General features: G+C 39.5%; 1 protein-coding gene across 1 annotated transcript in view; it reads right to left on the reverse strand.

Annotated features, from left to right (window-relative positions):
- Positions 1-24,117, reverse strand: part of GNPTAB (N-acetylglucosamine-1-phosphate transferase subunits alpha and beta) — a 72,785-nt gene that overhangs the window by 17,377 nt on the left and 31,291 nt on the right. Inside the window, exons 5-14 of the mRNA XM_069489288.1 lie at positions 22,929-23,134; positions 18,353-18,417; positions 17,980-18,114; positions 9,433-9,594; positions 8,548-8,727; positions 8,142-8,312; positions 6,563-6,686; positions 5,154-5,357; positions 3,387-4,486; positions 50-249 (exon numbers count right to left, since the gene is read on the reverse strand). Of these exons, the coding sequence (XP_069345389.1) occupies positions 50-249; positions 3,387-4,486; positions 5,154-5,357; positions 6,563-6,686; positions 8,142-8,312; positions 8,548-8,727; positions 9,433-9,594; positions 17,980-18,114; positions 18,353-18,417; positions 22,929-23,134 (2,547 nt within the window). The remainder of the gene's footprint in view (positions 1-49; positions 250-3,386; positions 4,487-5,153; positions 5,358-6,562; positions 6,687-8,141; positions 8,313-8,547; positions 8,728-9,432; positions 9,595-17,979; positions 18,115-18,352; positions 18,418-22,928; positions 23,135-24,117) is intronic.

A 24,117-nucleotide genomic window follows, 5' to 3' on the forward strand; every position in this document is an offset into this window, starting at 1 on the left:
GCCTTTGCTCTGAACACATGCAAGCAACTCCAACCTAAGCAAGACTTACATATCTTGCAGTTCTTGCATAACAACTCGGTCAATCATGTGAGGCATGTGAGCAGGGACTTTCCGAGACGTGAATCCAAACTTGCTATTTAGAATTTTATTTACATATCTGAGGGAATCTGCAAAAGTATCTTTTAGTTGTCTCCCAGTATGTTTGCTATCAGTAAAGTATGCTAATTGTTTCTTCAATGACTCTTCTTCCTGAAAAGAAAAGTCCACATAACCTGGTGTTAAGTTTAGTGGACAACAGTACTTTGTTAAAAAGAGATAAAGGTATGATTTTTATATAATGTGGCAATAACTAGTCACTAACTCTCTATAAGGGGCAAATGAAATGCATGCTAACAGGTCACTTTAAGGATCTGAAGAGTAGGACTGAACTGGATGTCATGCAAGTATCACCAATATTGGCTTGAGAACAACAGGTGTGTGACGGTGATCTACTTATAGGGTATTCTTCAAGGACTGGTCATTGATCATGAGATTTCAGAGCCAATTCAAGGCAACACTTAAAATATTTACCTATCTATCTATCTATTTACTTAGACAGAGTCTCGCTTTGTTGCCCAGGCTGGAGTGAGTGCCGTGGCGTCAGCCTAGCTCACAGCAACCTCTAACTCCTGGGGCTCAAGTGATCCTCCTGCCTCAGCCTCCTGAGTAGCTGGGACTACAGGCATGTGCCACCATGCCCAGCTAATATTTTCTATATATTTTTAGTTGTCCAGCTAATTTCTTTCTATTTTTAGTAGAGACGGGGTCTCGCTCTTGCTCAGGCTGGTCTCGAACTCCTGACCTCGAGCGATCCTCCTGCTTCGGCCTCCAAGAGTGCTAGGATTACAGGTGTGAGCCACCGCACCTGGCCTAAAAAATTTATTTATATATAAATTTGATAGTACTTTCTTTTTTTTTTTTTTTTTTTTTTTGAGACAGAGTCTCACTTTGTTGCCCAGGCTAGAGTGAGTGCCGTGGCGTCAGCTCACAGCAACCTCAAACTCCTGAGCTCAAGGGATCCTCCTGTCTCAGCCTCCCGAGTAGTTGGGACTACAGGCATACACCACCATGCCCGGCTAATTTTTTCTATATATATTTTTAGCTGTCCATATAATTTCTTTCTATTTTTAGTAGAGATGGGGTCTCGCTCTTGCTCAGGCTGGTCTCGAACTCCTGAGCTCAAACGATCCAGCTCACCTCGGCCTCCCAGAGTGCTAGGATTACAGGCGTGAGCCACCGCGCCCGGCCCGATAGTACTTTCAATATCGAGTTATTTCTGCAGGTGACATCAAAGCAGCAAGTCCTTGAGTTTTGAACACAAGAACTAGAAACAAATTTAGTTTCACTGTATAATAGTATTATTATAAAATCAAAACCAGTAAGAGGCAGAACTAAATAGGTAAAGAAAATTGGCAAAGAATTCGAACATACTTTACAGAAGAGGAAATATTTTTGCTTCTCGCACTGCTAACAATGTAAAGAGATTGGTATTAACTGGTATTGTTTAGCCTATAGAGAAACAAGCACTCTTGTATACTATTTGTAAAAGTATGAAGTGATACAACATTTTAGGACATACTTAAAATTTATTCACATCAGACCCGTTAACCTAGTAATTCTACCTACAGAAATAAAAACCTACTCAAGTGTAACATATAAGCATAAGAATATTTATTCCAACACTATTTGTAATCACAAAACACTGGAAATAACTTACAGCTATTAAAAAGAACAATGGCACCAACATGGGTTGTTTGCCCACACATTACTGAATCAAAAGGCAAATACAGAAAAATATATGCACAGTGTAATTTCACTGTTACAAACCAGAAACTATATAGCTGGTATGTTTGCATACATATAGAAAAATACTGGACAGATACCCACCAAACTACTAAATGATTCTCTTGAGGAGGGAGATTGAGGAAGGAAGAATATCTTTCCCTTTTTTTTTTTAACTGTATGTTTTTGAATTGTTTGCAATTTTTACCACTGGCCTATGGTGCTTTGTAAAAAAAATTTTTTATAAAAGGAAAGAAAAGAAAGAAAGAAAAGTGAAAACAGTGAAGAAATGAACATAAGCAAGAACTTTGTCCTTCACTCAGCAATAAGTAAATGCCTACTGTGCCAGGGCAAGACAGTTTCAAAAACAGAGAGGAACAAGCTGTAGTTCCCCTTCACCCTTTTTTCTCTCAGCCTACCACCCACTTGTGGCTACCACCCACTTCTTCACTACTCAGCCTAGACCACATGATTTTTCTTGGTCTGTCAATTCCCACCCCCTTCAAAGGTTAGCTCACAGGGCACTTCCTTATGGATGCTTTCCCCTAAACCTCCAGGAAGAGTTAAGGAGTTCTCCCTCTGGACCCCTTATCCATACTACAACAGAGACATTTATCTCATTGCCCAATTATGTGCCCACACATTTGTCTTCCTTAATGGTCTCTGTGTCTCCACAAGCAGCAACTGTGTTTGAGTCATCCTGCATTGTACAATGAGATGTACAAATGAGACCATGGCATGGTGGTGGCCGTGGTACAGGGGAAGAGAAAAGAGTACTCCAACTTTGAGGCTTGCTCTTGTAACACTGACTTACTCTTGTAATGTTGGGGAAACTAATGAACCTAACTGAACCTCAGGGATTTTTTCATCAGTAAAGATGGAACGGTATCAGATTTGACATGCCAAATAAAGACAAGATACCGTCCTTGCTCTCCTACTTCCTTGGGATATGCTCCTGGCTAAATCCCTTACTTATTCACAGTAGGGCTGTTTCCTAAACTGAAAATGGAGATAACAATAGTAAATGCCGGCCGGGCGCGGTGGCTCACGCCTGTAATCCTAGCACTCTGGGAGGCCGAGGCGGGTGGATCGCTCGAGGTCAGGAGTTCGAGATCAGCCTGAGCAAGAGTGAGACCCCGTCTCTACTAAAAATAGAAAGAAATTATATGGACAACTAAAATATATATATATACAAAAAATTAGCCGGGCATGGTGGCACATGCCTGTAGTCCCAGCTACTCGGGAGGCTGAGACAGTAGGATCACTTAAGCCCAGGAGTTTCAGGTTGCTGTGAGCTAGGCTGATGCCACGGCACTCACTCTAGCCCGAGCAACAGAGTGAGACTCTGTCTCAAAAAAAAAAAAAAACAATAGTAAATGCCTTTACATCGCATTTTTATTATTAGGGTTATTGGGTAAATTAAGTGAAACCATCAAAGAAAAGCACTTAATTCAGTGACTGGCATAGGAAAGTGCTGAATAAGTGGTAGCTGTTTTTGTATTATCACTTACAAGGTTATTTATTTTTCCCCAGTGTAAGAAAGAATAAGGCTGGATGTAACTTACATCAAGAAGATCTTGGAAATACTTTTTCTTCTCCCATGGTAAAAAGCCCAGGTAACTTTCTGTGTAATGTTGCAGCTTTCTTCCAAGTAATACTTCATTAACACTTATGTGATTTTTAGCATTTTCTTCCATTCTGTTTTTCTCTTCTTCATTCCCTGTGATTTTTTCTTTTGTCACATGGCTTTCCAGTGGAACAATCGGAGGTGAGAGTTTTTCTTTTGACACACTCGTACCTACTACGTTTTGGGTCTGACTTTCTGATATAAATCTTGCTTTGGTCCTCAAGTCTAGGGGTGGATTCTGACTTTGGTAGTGATCAGTCACTTTTATGGTCACTGCTGGAAAAGTCAACCTCTGTAATCTTTCAGATGCTCCTAAGCTGTGTGGTAAGCTGCTTTTGTGAACCCTTTTTTCTGGTGGGGCTGTCAAACTGTTATTTATTTCATCTCTTATTACAGCTTGATTTATTTTTATTTTACCATCCTGTAAGTTCATCAAAACTGATCTCAGCAAGGCTGCCTTGGACAAATTATATCCTCTTAAAGTGATGTCCCCCTGTTCCAGTTGCAAATCCAAGTGACTGAGACTTAACTGGGCCTCTTTTGGAAGGAGTGAAGTATTTACCAGGGGAATTTTCACCTCCTCTTGAAATCTACTTGTGTTAACATCATGTCTCTTGACCTTTGGGAAGCGTTTTTCTTCAGGAATATCCTCAAAAAGAACTTCTGCCTCTGGAAGAAGCGTTATGGGGCTAGCCAAATTTTCGTAAGCCTTCTGGATCGTAGAATTCAGTTTTGGTCCCTCCCTGGTATCCACCTCTACTGTTATCTGGATTTTGAACTCTTCATCATTTGTATTTTGAAAGGTGAGATTGAAGTGTATTGTGGTTGCATTCATTCCACTGTGCATTATGAGGTGGATGGTCTTCCACTTATTGGCAATAGAAGCGTGTCGAATTATTGGATTATCACTGTAGGCACCTTCAATTCCTCTTTTTGCTATTTCTGCAAAGCTGAAATAAGGCAGGTATTCACCTTTTGGAATAATATAGTAAGTCTGGTTTGGGAGAAGAGTTACTTTATACAATTCATGAAAATGATCTAGAGGAAAAAAACACAAACGTGATTTGTTAAAAACTAGGCATTTTTCCTCCTTTTTAATTCTTTGAATTTGAAATTTCCCTAAGAGTGACTTTAAATTAATTTCAAAATAATCAGAAATTCTAATATAACAGCTACTGGTATAGGATTCATTTTACTATCTGAGGAAGTTACAGTAATTAACATGAAATGTTGACCCTGACTCACTACAAGAGATATGGCACAATTCTTAACAATAAATTTCAGTTAATAATTTCCATCTCTTTTTTTTTGTCCATTTGAAGAAAAAACTTTCTGTCAAAACAATTTTCATTAATAAATTATCAACAAAATTCAATACTCGAACTGTTCTTATTTAATGAATTATTGATCTCCTTTTATTGTTTCCAAATTAAACCTTCATCACATATTTTCAGCTAAGGTAAATATGCTTAGTCCAAAAAAAAAACCAGACTTGAGCAATAACAGGAAAAGATGAATCTTTACTGTCTACTAATTTTCTAAAGATCTGTGTCCTTCTCTTACTTTCAATTTACAATTAGTTTGGATACAAGGCTGGAAAAGGGATACACTAAGAATAATTACTTTAAATCACCCAAAACTCTCTCTACTTGTCATGGATTTTTATCCTCTTATTCTTAATAGGTTTGTATGGCAATAAATATACCTTGCCCACAGTCACCAGCATCAAACCCACAGGACAAAACATTGCAGGCTTGGTCACAGAACTTATCAGCGAGCCAGGAATTTGCACATCCTTGATTACAGTAAGAGACACCATTTATTCCTCCACCAAAGTGCCAGGGCTGTCCGACTCCAATACTCCCAGTACCCCCGCCTCCTGCAATAAAGCGACTCCCTCCACTGTTACCTATAGGGGGGTGGAAAGAAAGAGACTCTTGTGATACTTATAATTTTGAAAAAAAGACAGTTTCTTATTTCTTATGAATGTTTTCAAGATTGATGCATGAATTTCAGTCAGAAAATGTTCACCATTCTTTAGTAGAAGATTTCATGTATCTTAAGAAGAAAATAAACTGAAAAGGGAACATCGCTTTGCAGTGGTAGGATGACCAGGCCTTGGTATCTCGTAGCTGTGGAACCTACAAGTACAGGCCTCAGATTTCCTTGGCGGGGGTGGGGGACATGTGCAGACAGGTATGAAGGAACAGGGAAACAAGAAGAGATTATTCTAAAAAACATGACTGGCAGAATTACCAAAAACATGTCCAAACATGGGTATTGACCTGTTGTCATCAAACTAATATTCTACCAGGGGCTGACTTCTCTGGTCTGCACAGATCTACTTTGCATATCTGCATTCTCTCCATGCAGCTGCTTGTATTTTTCAAAAGTGGATCTGACAGACTGGACTGAAATACAACTCAAAGCTTTGTTTCCTCCAACATTCAACATTTCCAAATCTGTTTCCTCATATGGAACATGGGGATGATAACATTTTGTGCAAATTCTCTCTCTCTCTCTCCCTTAGGTGACCAAGAAATTAAAGCGGACAATAGATAACATACTATAAATTTAATGCTTTATAAACTGAAACCAAATGTAAAAAGTTGCTACTATCAACAAGTCCAAATATAAGTATGTAAGAAAGGGAGAAGAGCTGCTGAGGAGATGCGACATTTATTTCTTTTGCATCTCTTTAAGTACTCTGCAACCTAGCATGATCTGCTACTGAAAACCACCAGCCATGAGGCGCCCATAAAAACCAGTTAGATTTGTACCCACTGAAATACAGAGAAAAACAAAAAAATAACCAGTGAGAGTGATTCTGGCTCTTGAGTTTAAACAACTAAGCATACTCCAGATTTTCACATTTTAAAAAACAAGAAAATGCATTTTCAAGTGCAGGGCCAACATGAGAAAATGCCCCCAACAATGGATAAGATGAATAAACTGGGCCACAGAGAAACTCTAACCACCACCTCCAAAGAGTCTATGGATTACTTACTGTTTCAATACATGAAGAATGTTTATGTCTATAGTACATGTTCAACAATGATTTAAGAATCAAAAAACTCCATAAACATAAACGAATTACATTTAACACATCCTTACCAGAGCAATCACCACCATCCCAATCACAGGCTGAATTATTACAAGCCTTGTCACAATAGCCATCTTTAATCCAGGAACCTGGGCAGCCCTCGGCACAGTTTGGCACAGGCCACGTCAAATAAACCTACAATAAACCAAAGAGAAGATATAGTGAATTCTGGTTTCTAACACTTTCTATTCTTGAATTAGGATTCCTTTTGTAAAAACAAACGAACAAAAAACTAGAAAGGTTAAAATTTTCCAAGGGCTGACATTCATATTTGCTCTAAATTTGCCTGTGCCTAGTAATTGTTTTTTAGATCCTGCTGTGTTGACGGTTCTTACTGAACACATTTACTCCTTCCCGTTACTCAAGGAAAGCAGACAAGGACTCAACTCATGGATTAGTCTCTCACAACATGGGCTTATAATTTACTCTGAAATAAAGTAACAACATGTCAGACTTAACCAAGGGTACAAAAGCATGTCAAAGCAGGTGGCAAGTAGGCACAGACACTGCTTTTCTGTGATAACTATCAGTAACTCATAAGTATGTTTATGCACAGTCTTGTCTCAAAGCTGAGAAGCAGCAGATGAATTTTTAACATCCTCCTCTATCTCCATGCACAAAGTCCTGTGATAAATAACCAGCACAGCATTCTGAGCTGAGTACTCACCTGTTCTCAAAATGAGTGATAAGAGTACATGGTTACTTTTTCAATTAAAAGCATTTTAAAAATACCCCTCTTTCAAAGTCTTTCTGCCTTTGCACATTCCACCTACTTAGAATGTCTTTCTTCACCTAAACCAACTCCTACTTTTTCTTCACAACACATGTCAATTCAGACGGGTGTTCTCCCTATCTCGTCTGTCTGATTTAAATGTGCTCACATGCCTGTGCTTACACTCCTCAGCACCTGGGCACACCTGTCAGCAGAAGAGGCACTGTACACAGTCACTGATTTTGTGTTTGACCCATGAAGCCACAAGCTCAACTCTGCAGCCCTACAATCTAACACAGAGGAGACAAGTGAGCAGGAGAATGAGCCCTATAACCACCTATGGTGATAAGTCTCTTAACTTGTCACTGAATCCTTCTAACAATGCTCCTGGGTTATTTGTATTTTCCCCACTACACAGACAGATAAAACAGAGGTCGATCACTGCCCAGAGTCATCCTAAACAGTTGGCTCCTGCATCTGTGCTCTTAACTACTTCTTCAGCCTGCCTCTCCACAAAGCCAGAGTGTGATGGGCTGCCTTAAATGAAATTTCATCCATATCTTTTGGCACGAGTTTGAGCTAAATTTCTATTTTGGTCATTTTGCTGACATTCTAACCATGATTTTGTGTTTCACAGTGATTTTATTTTTCTGCTGTTGTAGTAGAAAATTTAGAGGGTCAGGGGAAAAGACTGGGTTCTGGGTGTCTAAGAATGCAGGGAAGCAAATTTCCTACTGTAGTTTTCTTGCTCGTTAATTGTTGACTCTCCTGAGCTAGCATTCAAAAATGCTTACTTGATCATATTTGAGTGTAACAGTGTATGCACTGATCTCCTAAGTGACTTCCATGCTAAGCATCCCCTCCTCTGAGGCACTCACCTTCTGACCTTTGGAGTGACTGTAAAAATCATCTGGCCAAACATCCTTCCCAAACATGACGTCATCGTTTAGGTAAATAAACTTCTGGGACAGCCCTTCAATGCGATGAATGTGACTTTCAATAGCAGGTGAACTAAAGGTAGGCAAGTGGCTCAGATTTCGAAAAACATCCTGTTAACAACAACAAAAGAAAAAACCAAGAGAGAAGGAGGATGAATGAGAGAATGAGAGTTGTTTTGATTTGGTCAGACTGGGTTTTTGGAAGGAAGGAAGGGCAGGAAATAGAAGAGAATTAAGGAAAGCTGGAAGTGGAGGTCAGAAGGGTAAGGGGAATGAAATTATAGAGGTCCTTGTACCACATTAAAAGAAAAAAACAGGAAACCACAGCCTTGCGATATTCATGTACCTGGTGTGTTACTATTGTCACTCGAGGATTGTCAAGGTTCAGCCAGGATGGAATCTGCCCATTGGTGACAATGAAAATATTCCGAACCCAGGGTGCATGCCTCTCAATAGATCGCAGCGAGTATCTCAGCTCTTCATTATCTTCAAAACGACTGGCAGAAATGTCTTCATCCTGCTTAGACTGAGAAAAGCACTTGGCACATGAAGATGTGAAATTCCCCTTCAGTGATATCTTCTCCTTTCTCCACCCTGTCTGCTCTCAGGGTGCTCTGGCAGACTTTTAAAGGCAGAGCCCTAGTTTTAAACATCACAAAAAATGCAAAGGACTCTGTATATTAAAAATAAACAACAACAGGCTAGGTGCAGTGGCTCGCACCTGTAATCCTAACACTTTGGGAGGCTGAGGTGGGAGGATTGCTTGAGGCCTGGAGTTTGAGACCAGCCTGAGCAACATAGTGAGACCCCGTTTCTACAAAAATAGAAAAATTAGCTGGGCATTGTGGCACGCGCCTGTAGTCCCAGCTACCCAGGAGGCTGAGGCAGGAGGATGGCTTGAGCCCAGGAGTGGAGCTATGATAACATCACTGCACTCCACCCTGGGAAATACAGTGAGACCCTGTCTCAAATAAATAAATAAATAAATAAAATTAAAAACCAAAAAACTCAAAGATACAGCATTTCTTTAACACATTTATAGACAAGCTTCTTGGGTCTGATTCTAGGTTACGTCAACTAATAGTAAACCAGTAGCAGTGACTAGAAAACAAGAAAAGTTCCATTCAACTCACCTCTCTGTAAGTCCTCTTCCTTTCTCCTAATATAATGACATAAATTTTTAACATTCTAAAGCCTTGATCTGAATTATAAAACAATCTGTGTCCCTTACCTGGCTGATGGCACTCAGATCCCATAATAAATACGCAGGACTTATGGTCAGTTCTTTTCCATCAATGGTCATGTTCTTCTTAGTTTGTTTATTCAGTTCTTGGAAATCTTTGGGGTTGTTCAATTTTAGAAGTGCTACACTGGCCTCTGAATACAACTGCAACTATCAAATAACAAGAGAGTTACATGTGAAAAAACTGAACCTCAAGGAAGAGGCACCTTTAAATTCCCAGTATGATCTTTAATCTTGAAATGGCAGGACAGCATCACCAAAAAAAAAAAAAAAAAAAGAAGACCTAAACAAGCTAGATGCATTTCCCAGATGAATGCAGCAGACCAGCTGTTTAAAAACAAGGACGAGTGACGGGGGTGGTAGCAGATGGGATACTTTAGGCCCCATTTGAAACCTGCAGCCACTACTCAATGCCACCAAATGCTGTCAGATCTCCTGAGAGGCCAGAATCCCCAACTGTTACACGAAACTTCCCCAGTTTTTCAATGCTGGCTCAAATGTTTTTGATTGCTTTGTATTCAAACAAAACACATCTACTAGCCAATAGTTTTATAACTTTTGTTCTAGAACATTACCAATCTGCTTATATTGGGCAAAAAATATGCAATGTAACTTTGCTGGGAATAGTGACAAGCACATCTGCTAGTGGGGTATCAGAACAGCTTTTGTGTCAAAAGCTGAAGAAGAGTCATCTTGGGCAGAGCTGCCTGCCTGAAGTGCTTCCATGGGAAAACTACCTTTGGGGCAAAGTTTTCGTGGCAATCAAAAATCTAAGACGGAACATCATAAACATCAACAAGTTTTACAAACAGGCTTCTCCACCCCTACTGGAGTCCACATCATCCTTTATCTTTTTTATGTTCTGACTGTATCATACAACTTCCTATGAAAAGATGTTTTCAGAGCTCAGGAAAAGGGGAAAGGACTGAAAACCATGAATCTAAGACAAAAGAATCTTTCTGCTGAATTAGCTCTTCTAAACAGACCTTATGGCCTTCTTTCTTGAACCATAAAACAGAAGCAAACAAATTATGAGCTCATTTTGAGCTCTTATATTTGCTACATGACTATACAAAACTCATTTTCTAAGCAGTTTCCTGAGCTTATGTAGGCCAACACACTAGAGGTTAGAGTTGAAAATTTCATTTCTATCTACTCCCCTTTTTATTATGCAAGCCATTAGCACAGGTCTTACCATAAATTGTGAGTAGGTGTATGTGTGTGCACATGCATGTGTGTACTGTCTTCCCGATTCTACTTTCTTTTACTTGACAGTGCCTGGCATATGTTGAGCACTCACTACATGTCAGTTCTCACCGCCGTCACCATCCTGCCTCAGTGTGTGTGCTGGGTGTCGGGAAGCTGGCCACGCAGAATGAACAGCAGCCTACCTGGGTACCTTCCCACGCCTAGCCTCCCCTGCCCCTTCCCTCCCTCTTACAGGGGCTACCAAAGCATCTTTGGGGGCTCCCTGGAGTGGAAAACATCACTATCACAGAAGAAATAAACATAGTAATTTAATATTCTAATTTAATTTTAAATTTTATCGGGAAAATGCCTTTATCCTAATCTCTTCTATTCAAATTGCTTTTATTCTGAAAAACTATTTTGAAATTTCACAGACATTTTAAAATTTCATGGATTCTTAACATTATTTAAACTAAATTTAAAACCTAGATAAGGTTCTGAGACTAATATATTCCTGAGATTACAGCACATCTGACCTTAATCCTTGATTTCCAACTCATAGCAAAGGTCAGTTATTGTTGGAAATTGATTTATGACAGCAATTTTTGTTTCCTCCCTCCCAGACACTCTTCATTAGGGAGAATCAATCTGATAGAGGCTGTACATAAAAGACGTGCTAAAGGTGCAGCATATTAAAGTCAAAAATCAATGAAGCTGAACTGCCCTAACACATTTATATTCTAACTTGATAATATAAATAACATTTTCCCTGCAATTTCTATCTCTGACTGAGTGTATACTACGTGCCAGACACTGCCCTTGGTGGTTAGTAAGTGCTGGAGCTGAAGATTCAAACTCAGATCGACATAACTCCCAAAACTGAGTGTGCTCATTCATGTATGCTTTTGTTGGTGTTGTAGGGCTGGTGTGTGAGATGCACTGAGATGGATGATAAATACTTTACAACCCCAGCCGGCAGTCAGCTGCTCAGACACTCGCTAGCACAGCGTGGCGGGTGCTACTGGAACTGTAAGAGAGGTAGGCAGCTGGGTGGGTGGTCAGGAAAGACGTGCTGGAGGAGGTGCTGGCTGAACTCTAGGAGTAAGAACCTGGCTAATATCAAAGGAAGCAACATTTTTGGCTCCATTTACAAGAGTCGCTTAAGATACAGACAACCAGAATCAGAGTGAGGAAATTACCAAAAGTGCCTGGAGAGCAAAGCAGGGCCAGGCTCTGGGTCTTGTGTGCCACTTTTTACTGCCTGCCTCTACTGACAGGTTCCCAGGCCATCATGTAAAAGCCTATTTAACTACAACTAAAAGGCTAAGGACTTCCATTTTAAGACAAAGAAAACAGAATACAATCTTGTTCCAATACTAGCCATTAAAGTATGAAGAAAAATTTTTTTAAAAAAAGAAAAACTAATTTTTCAGTTCCTGATAATAGAGGAAAAGAAAATTACAAAAGAGAAAGTAGATTACGAATTTTAGAAACTGTGAAAGGGACTTCACAGTTCTCACAAAAGATTTAGAGATTCACAGCATTCTTTTCATTTCATAACTTGTATTGGATCTTTCTTTGATAAAAAGGTACATCACTTAAACTATTCTTATATTAGCAGCCTTGCCTGGGGCTGGTTTCTAAATACATATCCATTAAAAAGCAGGAAGAGGTTTTTCTACAGTAACTATACAACAATTGAGAGAGAGATGAAAAGGCAGGTGTATAAGGGAATATTCATATGTACGAGCAAGATTTTCTCCCACGGTAATCAACCAAGTTGTGAGTGGTGAAAAGGGTGAGGAAGTACCCTCCACTAGCCACTAGGTGACAGCCCAATCCCGGACATCTATTTCTCTTGCCAGAGACAGACAGGTGGTACGGAAGGGTGGTTGTAGTTTGTGCTTAAGGCTAGAGTTCTTAGCTTGGGCAATTGTGGGCAACTGCCTCCATATATAGTGTCTTACTTTAAATTATAAGTTTATCTAAATTCTTTAAATTATAAGTTTCTTAAAGAGAGAACAACCTCTACACTTACCCCCTACAGATCCACAATGGACATGGAGCGCGACTGAGAAATAAAGCTTTTCCTTAGCCATTGAAATTTCAGGATGATTGCAGCTGTAGCATTACCCAGAATCAGTGACTGATACACCTATGTGGCCCTATGACGCCAGGGAAGACAGAAAGGGAGAACAGACTGGTGGTCAAGGCCAGGCCTTGGGTAAGCTCTGACTGAGCAATTGATGGATGAAGTTGAGTCAGTGAAGGCCAATATAGATCACAGTCAGGAGAAGCAGTGTTATAGAAACCAAGAGGAAAAACGTTACTTTTCTTAACTTTTAAATGGTAATTCTGGTATATCTCCAAAGATAGATAACAGACATACACCAAAATTAAAGGACAAGAAACCAGTGGGTTGCTAATTAGCAGGTCAGTGGAGACTGATTTCAATAGAGTAATAGACATGGAAACCAGATTTCAAGCACTTGACACTGAACATTTAGACTTCTGGTTGTACATATGTGTACACACACACACACACACACACACACACACGCTGTCTGTCCAGAAAGTATCTAGCCATGTAATATGAAAAATAGAGACATGTATTCAAGAAGATACAAGATACATTGTACATAGGACAATGATGCCTCTCTCAGTCCCCTTCAAAGTAGGCAAATGGGGAGCTCACACAGTTCTCCCACCATCTCTTAACCTAACCCGTACACGTACACGTTCAACATTCTCAGGCGTTCTGCTTGTTGCAGGCCTTCTAGAACGCGGCTCAATTTCAACAGATACTTGACCATCTTTAAAGCGTTTCTGCCACACTTTTATTTGTGCTACATTCATTGCATCATCTCCGAAAGCCTTCTGAATCATCCGAATAGTTTCCGCACAGGAATGTTTAAGCTTAACACAAAATTTGATGCAGATTCGTTGCTCTACTCACTCAGTCATTTTGAATGCTACAGCCACACAGTACACATTCTCAATTGTGTCCAGCACCCCACTGACTAGTCCAGTGAAGCTGTCATTGTTCAGGCATGTGCATTACGGTCCACTCGCCTTGGCTGCCAGGTTACACCAATGTCATGTGTTTTAAACTGTTCTCATGTTAACAATGCCTGGATACTTTCCGGACAGACCTTGGCTATATACATACATATTGGAACAAATCAAATACTTTACATTTTGTATACTGTATGAAATAGGATGGGGAAAGAACAGTCACAAAGGTATTCTTCCATAAACCTAAATTCAGAATTATACTGACCAAATCATAAGATAGAAGGATTGGAGAAGCAGCACAAGTAATCTTCACTTCTCAATTCTATAAGTAATGATTAACTATCAAGGCAAGGTCAGAGTATATTAATATAAAATATGTAAGACCACTTAAAAATATTGCTTACTGTAAGAATATTCTAATTAAATAGTTCTACCATTCTCTGCATATTATCTTATATTTAAAAATTGGCTTTAAAAACAACAGCAAACAAATACAGGTAAATATGAATGCATGTTTTTACATCAACCAAAAGTAATCAGTCCAGAAGAGAAATTACCCTTAAAAGACCAACAAAACAGTCTTAAGATAAAACTTATTTAAACTTATCAAACTGGTTATTTTTAAAACGCCAAAAAAGAAAGGCTGCATCAAGTTGTCTAAACAACCACATACCTGCAAATACTATTTCTAGGACAGTTTCAACCAGGGATATTTCCCCCAAGGAAACGTTGGCAATGTCTGGAGGTATTTCTGGTTGTCACAACTGGGGGCGAGTATACTACTATTGGAGGATAGAGACCTGGTACACTGCTAAACATCCTGCAATGCACAAGACAGTCCCCTACAGGATAGCAGTATCTGGCTAAAATGGTCAATAGTTTGGAAGTTAAGAAAACCTGTTCTAGGCCTGGCACAGTGGCTCACGCCTGTAATCCTAGCACTCTGGGAGGCTGAAGTGGGTGGATCGTTTGAGCTCGGAGTTCGAGACTAGCCTGAGCAAGAGCAAGAGCAAGACCCTGTCTCTACTAATAGAAATAAATTAGCTGGACAACTAAAAATATATAGAAAAAATTAGCTTGGCATGGTGGTACATTTCTGGTACCAAAGGCCTAGAGTGATTTTTGTGAATAATCAATCATATTGCTGAAAATGTTCCCCTTTATATCCCAAGACACTATATGTATATGGTGGGTATGTTTATAGTCACAGCTTTCTTATTGCTCATTCCTTCAACAAGCATTTCTTGAGTGGTCCCCTTGGTGCCAGGTAATCACTAGGGGTACAAAGGTGAACAGAACAGTACCTCTCTGGAGATGCCCATGGCCTGGTGAGAGTCTAAGGGACACAGCTGAGCCCTAGGTGGCTCAGGGGACACAGGCCTCAGCAAAGCCCTCCTGAGGGAGTGTGGGAGGGCAAAGTGGTTCAGCTGTTAAGTCCCGAAGTCCAATGCCTAACGGGCCTTTCCTCCAGCATGTTATGAGTACCTCTAATGCAACATACCCCAAAATGAACTCTAAGTTTCCTTCCCCAAAACTTGCTTCTTCCACTGAAGCTCTGAGTGTGGTTAATTCCATCACTTCCATCTTCACTAGAAAGATCCATTTCCCCTTCCTTCCCTCTCCCCGAACAGCTTGTAAGTCACCTAGTGAAGCTGAATGTGTCTCTCACATGTTTCTGGAACCATTCATCTTTGGCACCCCACTGCCAAGGCACTTGTTGAATGAGAATGTCTTGCTGGGCTATGGCAGCAGTGGCTGAACTGGTTTCCCTGCCTCTAGCCTCTTCTAGTCTAACACCTACCACACCTTCCTCTACTAAGTTCCTTAGAAATAAAGCAGACTGTATCCTCCTCCTGCCTCCAGGATAAAGTCTAGGCTCCTTAGTAAAGAGCTTTCTCAATATGGTCTCAACCTATCTTCCCAATCTCATCCTTAGCAAAGTTTCTGTCTGCACTAGCAACCATTGCCTTGGTTCCCTGAAAACACCATTTACTTTCAAGCCTCCAGCCCTTGCAGTTCCCTCCCTCTGTTGGGAATGGTCTTTTTCACTCCCTTCTCTGCTGAAGAATGACTGCTCTATTCAGGGCCCAGCTAAAATGCTTCCTATTATGCAAAGCTTGCCTTATCCTCAGTACACCTAAAGCCCAGGTGTTCTCACAGCACTTTGTATAAACTCTTATTTGGAAATGACTGTACCCAAAATTAATTTAAGTGTTTTTATCCACTTAGTTGTAACTAGCACAGCCCCTGGCACACACAAGGAATTTAATAAATGCTTGCTACCCAAATGGATTGGGAACCCAATGATAGGAAACCTCCTTCTCAGAGTACTCATAATAACATCAGAAAGTACTGCCTAAGGAGTCACTTGAAGGCTTGGGCTCGAATGCTAACATACTCCTATTCTTCCTCTTTCTTGTTTTCTCTCTAGTCTCCAAAAATCCTGAGTCCTAGTCTCTGAAGTTGACCACTTGTGTCGGGATCATAAAAACAATCTGCAATGAATGTCATGGATGATTAGCTTGAGACTCTGAGAGGTGTTGGCCTTGACAAAGACAAGCCTGGAAATCCAAATAAATCTCCAACTGGGTGGATGAACTATGGAAGGAGCTATCATCATGCCTGGAGCCTGCCGGTACTCCTTCTCCAATTCAAGCTACTACTCCACTCCACCTCGACCTGCACATACCACACCATGCCACCCAAAAATAGTTTGCTGAAGGGTCAACCACAACTTGGGATTTGCATTCTTTGGCAGCACACACCTATCCACCAGTAGACATATCAAAACAGCACTGGTAAGCGGCTGTAACAGGCCAAGTGATATGGGATATTCAAACTGGAGTAGAGAATGGAGAAGTGGAATGAACCTTCTTTCTTTTAAAAATTTATCATAGTTGAAATTATATAAATAGAATCAAGAATGTCATTCTTTCTTCATAAGCAATTTGACAGTCAAAAGTACAGATAAACATGTGTTTATAATTCTACAACTAATAGCTAGGAAGCCGAGAAGCCAAATAAACATTGGCTGAAATGAAAGCTAACCTATGGTTTTATCTGCCCAAATCAGTATTAAAAATAACTGAGGGAAGGATGGACATATCTATTCTAAAATAATTGCAGATTAAGAAAAAATTCAGCCTGGGCACTACTATATTTCAAAGTATAATAAAGAAAGTTATGAAGAAAAATATGAAAAACGAAAAAATACAAATTCATAAGTGGTCATCACATTACCATTGTATTACAAAGATTATACAATGTATCATAAAACAAAGAAACACTTATGAGGAAAAAGAAACAAGTGAAGGGGAAATTTAGGGGGAGGGTATAAAAACATGGCCAATAGGAACTAAATAAGCGCTCACCTAGTCAAAGCTCCCCCACCATCCCATCTTCATCCTTTCACCCCTAAGTTATCAAATAATGCACAACACAAGGAAGAAGAACCAATCAGGTAAGCTACACGTAGTGGCAAAACACAAAGAGCATTTCTTTATAAAATCAAGAAAAACAGAGTCTAACAAATTCTGAGCCAAGGACTTTATGCCCTCTGCTCCAAGAGAAAAGACCTTCACAATTTACACTCTGGAACAATTCTGAGAAAATAGTAGGCGTCTTGACTTAAGGTCAAATAAACAGCATACCCACATGGACCGTGTCCGTGTCCTAAAGAAATTAGGCGAATGGCTCTGAAAACAATAAATAGTAAAGAAAACACATGTCCCCAGCCAGCCTCCAAAGTCAACCCTAACAAATGGCATCCATGGTCAAGACTGAAGAGTTAATAAGTATATATTCTAAATACTTTCGTGCCTCAATTAGCTACTAATGAATGGTTTCACATTATCAAACATTTCAAATATTTGAAGCACATTCTCTTTGAGAAAGCTTTTAATAAATACGCAGGTCAGAGTCTGCGTATTTATTACATTTATGATTTTTCCTCATCTCCTCTCTCTGTGTTTCCACTTCCTTACGCCATAAATTCCATCAGGGCTTCAGTCTGTTTTGTCTACTGGTGTATCCCCAGCAGCTATAATGTCACCTGACACATTGTAAGAGCTCATTTGTTAAACAAATAAATTCTGCTCTATCTGGGAAACAAGCAAACCAAATAAGACTCTTACAATTTTGCCCAAATTAAGAATAAGGAATGAGGCTCTTATATAAATAGAAAGTCACGCTAATGACAACATATTGTGGCAGAAGAGTCCCTCTTTGCTTCTTATGATTGTCAGCTACACTTTGAAAAAATGGAGCACAAGAGAAGGGTCACGCATTAAATGTCATATGCCAGGCTGATTGCTCTATTTTCTACGTTCTTACCAGTTTGATTTTAGAAGAAAGATTTTCTGGCAATTTTGTTTTAAGTTGATTTGTTTCCTTGAATGTTGGTGGAAATCCACTCAGAAAAGCCAAATCTTGCATTAGCACTAACCCAGGGACTTCTTTATCTGTTGTCTAAAATAAGGGAGAAAAACACAACTCATTTTCCATATCATGAGGCTGGTGAAAACTTACAGCTGAGAAAACTAGTAAAGATCTATTGCATCATACAAGCTTCAGAGTAAGAATGTTAGGATTACTTAAATCAATAGTCATTAATATTAGCAAGCCAGCCATAGAGAAAAAGTAAACATTTACTCATGCTTTTATTCTAGTCTATTACAAAAAAGCAACTAAATTTAAAATAACGTACCAAGTAGCCCCTCCAAACTGTCTGTTTGCTGTTTCCTTTAAATAGTCCAGTGTGGGCATCTTCAACTACAATCAGGAACACAATAAACAAGCATATTTTTAATGAATACTTAACTACAATGTCTGGCAGGACACAGTGCAAAGCATTTTGAGATCTATTAAAGCAGTATAACTCAAAGTCTCCCAAAAAAGGAGTTGGAAGAGACAAAATTAACCCACTCAACAAAACTGGAACAATTTAAATCACCATACAATTAAATGTTAAATTCTGTAATACCAAAATAAAGATTTGTGCAGACAAAAATGTGGAATGCTTCATGGAAGCAGTCCAATTTAAGCTAGATCTCAAAGGAGGAAAGGACAGGATGACAGAAATCACAGATATAGGAGCAAACATAGATATGTTTGAGGAGGGAAAAAAAAAAGAATCATTTGACTAGAGTAAAACATTTGGGAGTGGTGAGTACTAGGAAACAACGGTAACCAGAATAGGGGCCCTCAAATGCCAGGCAGTGGCATTTATGTCAACATCAGGGAGCCACTGTGGATCCTATGGTTCCTTACAAGTCCCAGTTCTCTCACAGAGAGTCCCTAAAATTCATTTGGTGATGCTGAATGGAGCAGAGCAAGTGGGGCTAAAGACTGACACAGCCCAAATGGGAGAGAGTTCTAAAGTGACGGGGACAAGTGAGCTCAGCAGACTGGCTGCTGACATTCAGGGATCATGGAAAACAGAGAGAGGTCAGAAGGCTCCAATTCTGATCTTCAGGGTGGGCCAAAATGGCAAGTTCTGCAAATTACAGCCTGCCAAGTTGTCAATCCTTGGGCAAGGGTCTCAAGTGTACTATTAAAATACAGTTGGTGAGCACTGGAGAAAAGAAAGCCTTCACAATATACTGTTTACCTTTAAAGGAAGCACTGGATGTTAAGAGTATGACTTCATTATTCATAAATTTATCAGATATACTTCTTTTTCCATTGGTATAGTGTGTTCCGTATTGGCAGATCAGAGAATTCTAATAAATCTGGTATATGTATTTGTAATCTCAGCAAAGTAGCTAATAGCATCATGTCATCTCCATGGATATAAAGAAGATGTACAGGCTGGATGATCAGTTAGGGAGATTATAACTTATCAGATTCTACTGAAGAATGTGAATCATAAAGCCAAAATCAACCTAGAGGGAGGTTTAAGAGGTCTGCCATAAGTTCTGTCTTGCTGAATCCTCTGTCAAGGTTTTGGAAGATGAAGAAAGCATGTTTGTAAATGTTTGCTGCTCTATTCAGCATCACCAGATGAATTTTAGGGACTCTGTGAGAAAACTGTGACCCTTAAGTGGATTCACATGAAGCTGACAAAGGAGCTATTACCTTGGGTAACACACTAAGGATTCCCCAAATTTGTGACTATTTAAAGCAATGAGTCAAATCTAGCAAAATAAAATATCCTACAAAGGTAAAATCTTTAACTTGGCACCAAAACCAACTAAGCATAAATTAAAAGAAGTATATGAGCATTAGCACATGCAAAGTTTTCTTTAAAAAGCTAAGTTTTAGTCACCAGTGAGTTTAGTATGAGTCAATAATGTGCTGTGGCCATACCGAATTTCCATCACATTTTTGTGCTTTTAAACAGAAGTACTTAAAATAAGAAAGGTGATAATGTTACCCAAAACCAACTCATCAGGAAACTCTCAAGGTTGAAACTTTTGAAGGTTGACTTTCAAAATATCCAGAATCCAACCACTTCACACCTTCACCGCACCTCCCTGGTCTAAGCCATCTTCTGTCTTGCCTGCATCATTACAACTTTTGCCCCTACTCAAGTCTATTCCCACCACAGCAGCCAGACTGACCCGTGTTGAACGTAAGTCAGATCACATTTCTCCTCTACTCAAAACCCTCCAATGATTCCTCATCCCACTCTGCATTAAGGCCAAAGTCCTTGTCATGGCTACCAGGGTCAACACCATTTGGTCCCCCTGTTACTTCTCTGGGCTCATTTATTGCCTCTCTGCCTTGTTCACTCCATTCTAGCCACACTTGCCTCCTTGCTCTTCTTCAAATATGCCAGAATACTCCTGCCGCAGGGCCTTTACACTGGCTACTCTACTGACCCAGATCACTTCCCCCCCAGATATTCACATCGATGGCTATCTCACCTTCTTCACATTTTCACTCAAAAATCACCTTTTCAGTGAGGCCTATCCCTACCAAAATTGGAACTGCAACCACCCTGCCCTCAGTTGACACCTTCTCCACAGCACCATCTTCTACAAACCATATACCTATTTACTGTGATTACCACTTGTCTCCCTCTACCAAGATATAAACTCAATGAGGGCAGAGACGTTTGTCCATGTGTTCACTGCTGCATATGTTCACTTGAATGAATAGTTCTGCTCTCCATGTAGAAACTGAATCACGCTGAAATAGAATTTCACTTCCTGTTGACACATTTTAAAAGTAATCTAAGAAGAGCAAACCAGGACTTGGACAAGCCCCTAAGAGACAGCTAAAGGAACAAGAATGAAAAGAAATGTCACGTGGGGAGGGATTACATTAGTTCTGTATGACCACAGGGGGCACAACTTTAACCTGTATGAGAAAGTTGTAAGAAAGCAGTTTATAGTTCCTTTTAAAAATCAGTTTAGTCCAGAGGTAAAACGAATTGCCACAGGAGGAAATTCACTTTGTATAAACCAAAGCTCAACAGGGAAACCACTTTGCTGAGGAGACCCGGGCGCAGGCTGCAGAGTTAGACTGTGTGACTGCTGCAGTGCGTAACAGTTCAAGGTCTGGAGTGTGAAGGGGGACATACTTGCACTTGGAAAGACTGAAGTTTTCTTCCAAACTCAAAAACACTTGTTAAGTACCAAGCAGCCAGCACGATTAGACATTGTTCAGGATATAAACTGGAGATTGGTAAGGTTTCTGCTCAATAAAGAAATTTCACGAGAACTCCATAAATTCCCATGTAATCAAAAACTAACTGTAAGAGTTAGATGATAAGTATTACAGGAGTGTGGAAAAGTAAAAACAAAATTAAATCACTGTGAATGTACAGTCTGGGAGCTTCACAGAGGACAGAGAACTTGGGATAGGGCTGGAAAGAGGAGACGGGCCAGCAGAGGTGAGAGGAAGGGGAGGTGCCGTACGAATGATTAGTCCCTGTGAGGACCCTGACAGCTGCAACGAGGTGCAGGGCGGGCAGGGGCCTGGGGATCAACAGGTGAAATCAAGGCAATTAAGGCCAAACTCCAAACACCAGGAAGAAGAGTGTAAAAAGCAAATATAACCTACTATATTATCCTCTTCAAAAAGGCAGTGAACCAGAAAAATCAGGCTTTTCAGATTTGAGAGTTGTGTGCTAGACAGAGACCAACTTCGCAGTAGAGAGAGCAGCCAGGAGTCTATTACCAGAGGCTGTGAGCAGGAATTCAGTCTGGTGCAGAGGAAATGATATGAGTAAGGTAAGAATGTAAGAATAATTTTCAAAAAACAAAAGCACGTGATAGGATGAGGTTAATTATTAGTTACAGAGGAAGAAAGTAAGAAGGGGTCAGAGACGGTTCCAAAGATTTAAGCTGGGGACACTGACAGAAGGGGAGCTTGAGAACTGGCCTCAGTGTGGTAAATGGAACATGGCAGCGTCACTGTACGCATCACCCCATAGAGCCTCCAGGGAGAGAGGATCAACGCAGTGAAGGAATGAGAGAGACAGAGGCCAGAGCAGGAGATGCAGGTGTGGGCTCAGCAGCTGAGTGGCCAAGTGGGAGAATGGAATGAATCTCTAAGGATGGAGTGCAGTTTTATGCCAGGAATTATAATTTTAATTCCATTATCTGTTCAAATCATCTGTTGCCTTATAAACAGCAGAAATTTATTTTTTACAATTCTGGTGGCCGAAAATCTGAGATCAGAGTGCTAGGAAGGTTGGCTTTTGGTGAGGGTCCTTTTCTAGGTTGCAGATGGCGTCTTCTCGTAACCTCATATGGTGGAGAGCAGAGGGGGCTCTCTGAGGTCTCTTTTACAAGGGGAGCAATCCCATTCATGAGGGCAGGGCTCTCGTGACCTAATCACCTACCAAAGTCCCACCTTCCAATACCATCACTGCTATAATCCTACGGGTTAGGATTTCAACATATGAATTTTGGGGGGCACACAAACATTCAGTCCATAACATCTATATAACCAGACATTTCAGAATGTAAAGTATGAATGCTCCAGGTATGTTCCATCTAAATTGCAGAAAACAATTGTGTTGAATTATGTGATGGAAAAACAGCCTCTAGAAAAATTTAGAGCCAAGACAATAAGGTATTTGTTAGTATCAGATTGAAGGTCCTCACCACAACACAGAAGAGTATATGCATCACATGGGGTAAAATATGTGCAATTTATATCCCTTTCTGAGGTTAAAGTTGAAATGCAAAGGCAGCTCTTTTGCTTCTCTTTTCCATTTTTAACTTATCAGACATTTCTTTAAAACTGAATCATTTCCATTCCATTCAGAATTCTGTTATTCAAATATCCAATGATAACATGATTTTAAAATATCCATAAAAAGATCTTACCATCCTTAGTACTGTCGAAAACAACAACTGAGACATTAGTAGAAGGATTTTTTGGTTTTGCAACATTGAATATGTCACTGGCAGAATGAAAAGAAGGATAAAGAGATGGCAGGTCTTTCAGGGTGATGTTGGCTGGCAGGGCTGGGTCCAGGATAAGCATTGGCACCTTAATACAGTGTGTCAGCAAACACTCTAACTGCTTCTCACTGGAAAGAAATACCAACATGCTTACAACTATATTCTTTAAATTTAATCAACAATGAGAAGCTTCTTGGTACTACTAAATTTTCCAGATTTTTTCTATAGTTTATTAAAAATCACAATATTTTAATAAATTAGGAATTTTATCTCATGAATACAGAAACTTACAAGTTAGCAAGTATGATACAAAATTATTAAGTCCAACTCTAAAGATAGAGCTTTCAAAATCCTATTAATAAAACAAGATTGTCAATGTTTACGAACTCAAAAGTGCACAAGAAATAAAGCACTTCTTTATCATATTTAAAGAGTATTCATAATTCCAATGAAACTCATTATTAGACAGATTAGGAAATAGGTAGATTCTCATTAATAGTGTCATTGTTACCAGATAAAATTTACCAATTCCAATTAGAATATAATTAAATACATTGAATATGACACTACCTTGATGCAAAGAAAAGCAAATGGGCCATGGTTCTAATACAAATTTATATATTTCTATCTGAATATGAGTAATATCTACAATAAATACATCATCTGAATAAACTAATGGATGGGCAAAGGACAAGGCTAGAAAATCACAAAGTAGGCCCTACAACAAATTAAAAAGCATATAAAATTGTTCAACTTCCCTAATATTCAAAGAAATGCAGAAGAAAACAATAAGGTATCACCTTTTATTTACTAAATTAGCACTCTCCAAAAAATGATGACTAAATGTTAATGCAAGTATAGTAAACCTATTCGCAAATACTGCTGGTATCATTCCAAATGATACCAACTCTTTGGGAAAGCAATTTGCTAATGTATACATCTATGATGTATAATATACCAATGTATACACATATACTTATTCAGAATCATAAAAACATATATATGCTGCTTCCTTGGTAATCTTACTTCCAGGAATCTAGTCTAAGTAGGGAGAGAGAAACAAAACAGGAAAGACAAACCCACACAAAGAAAATGCCACAAACCCAAATAT

Source organism: Eulemur rufifrons, chromosome 16 (genome assembly GCF_041146395.1).
Source record: "Eulemur rufifrons isolate Redbay chromosome 16, OSU_ERuf_1, whole genome shotgun sequence".
NCBI lineage: Eukaryota > Metazoa > Chordata > Mammalia > Primates > Lemuridae > Eulemur > Eulemur rufifrons.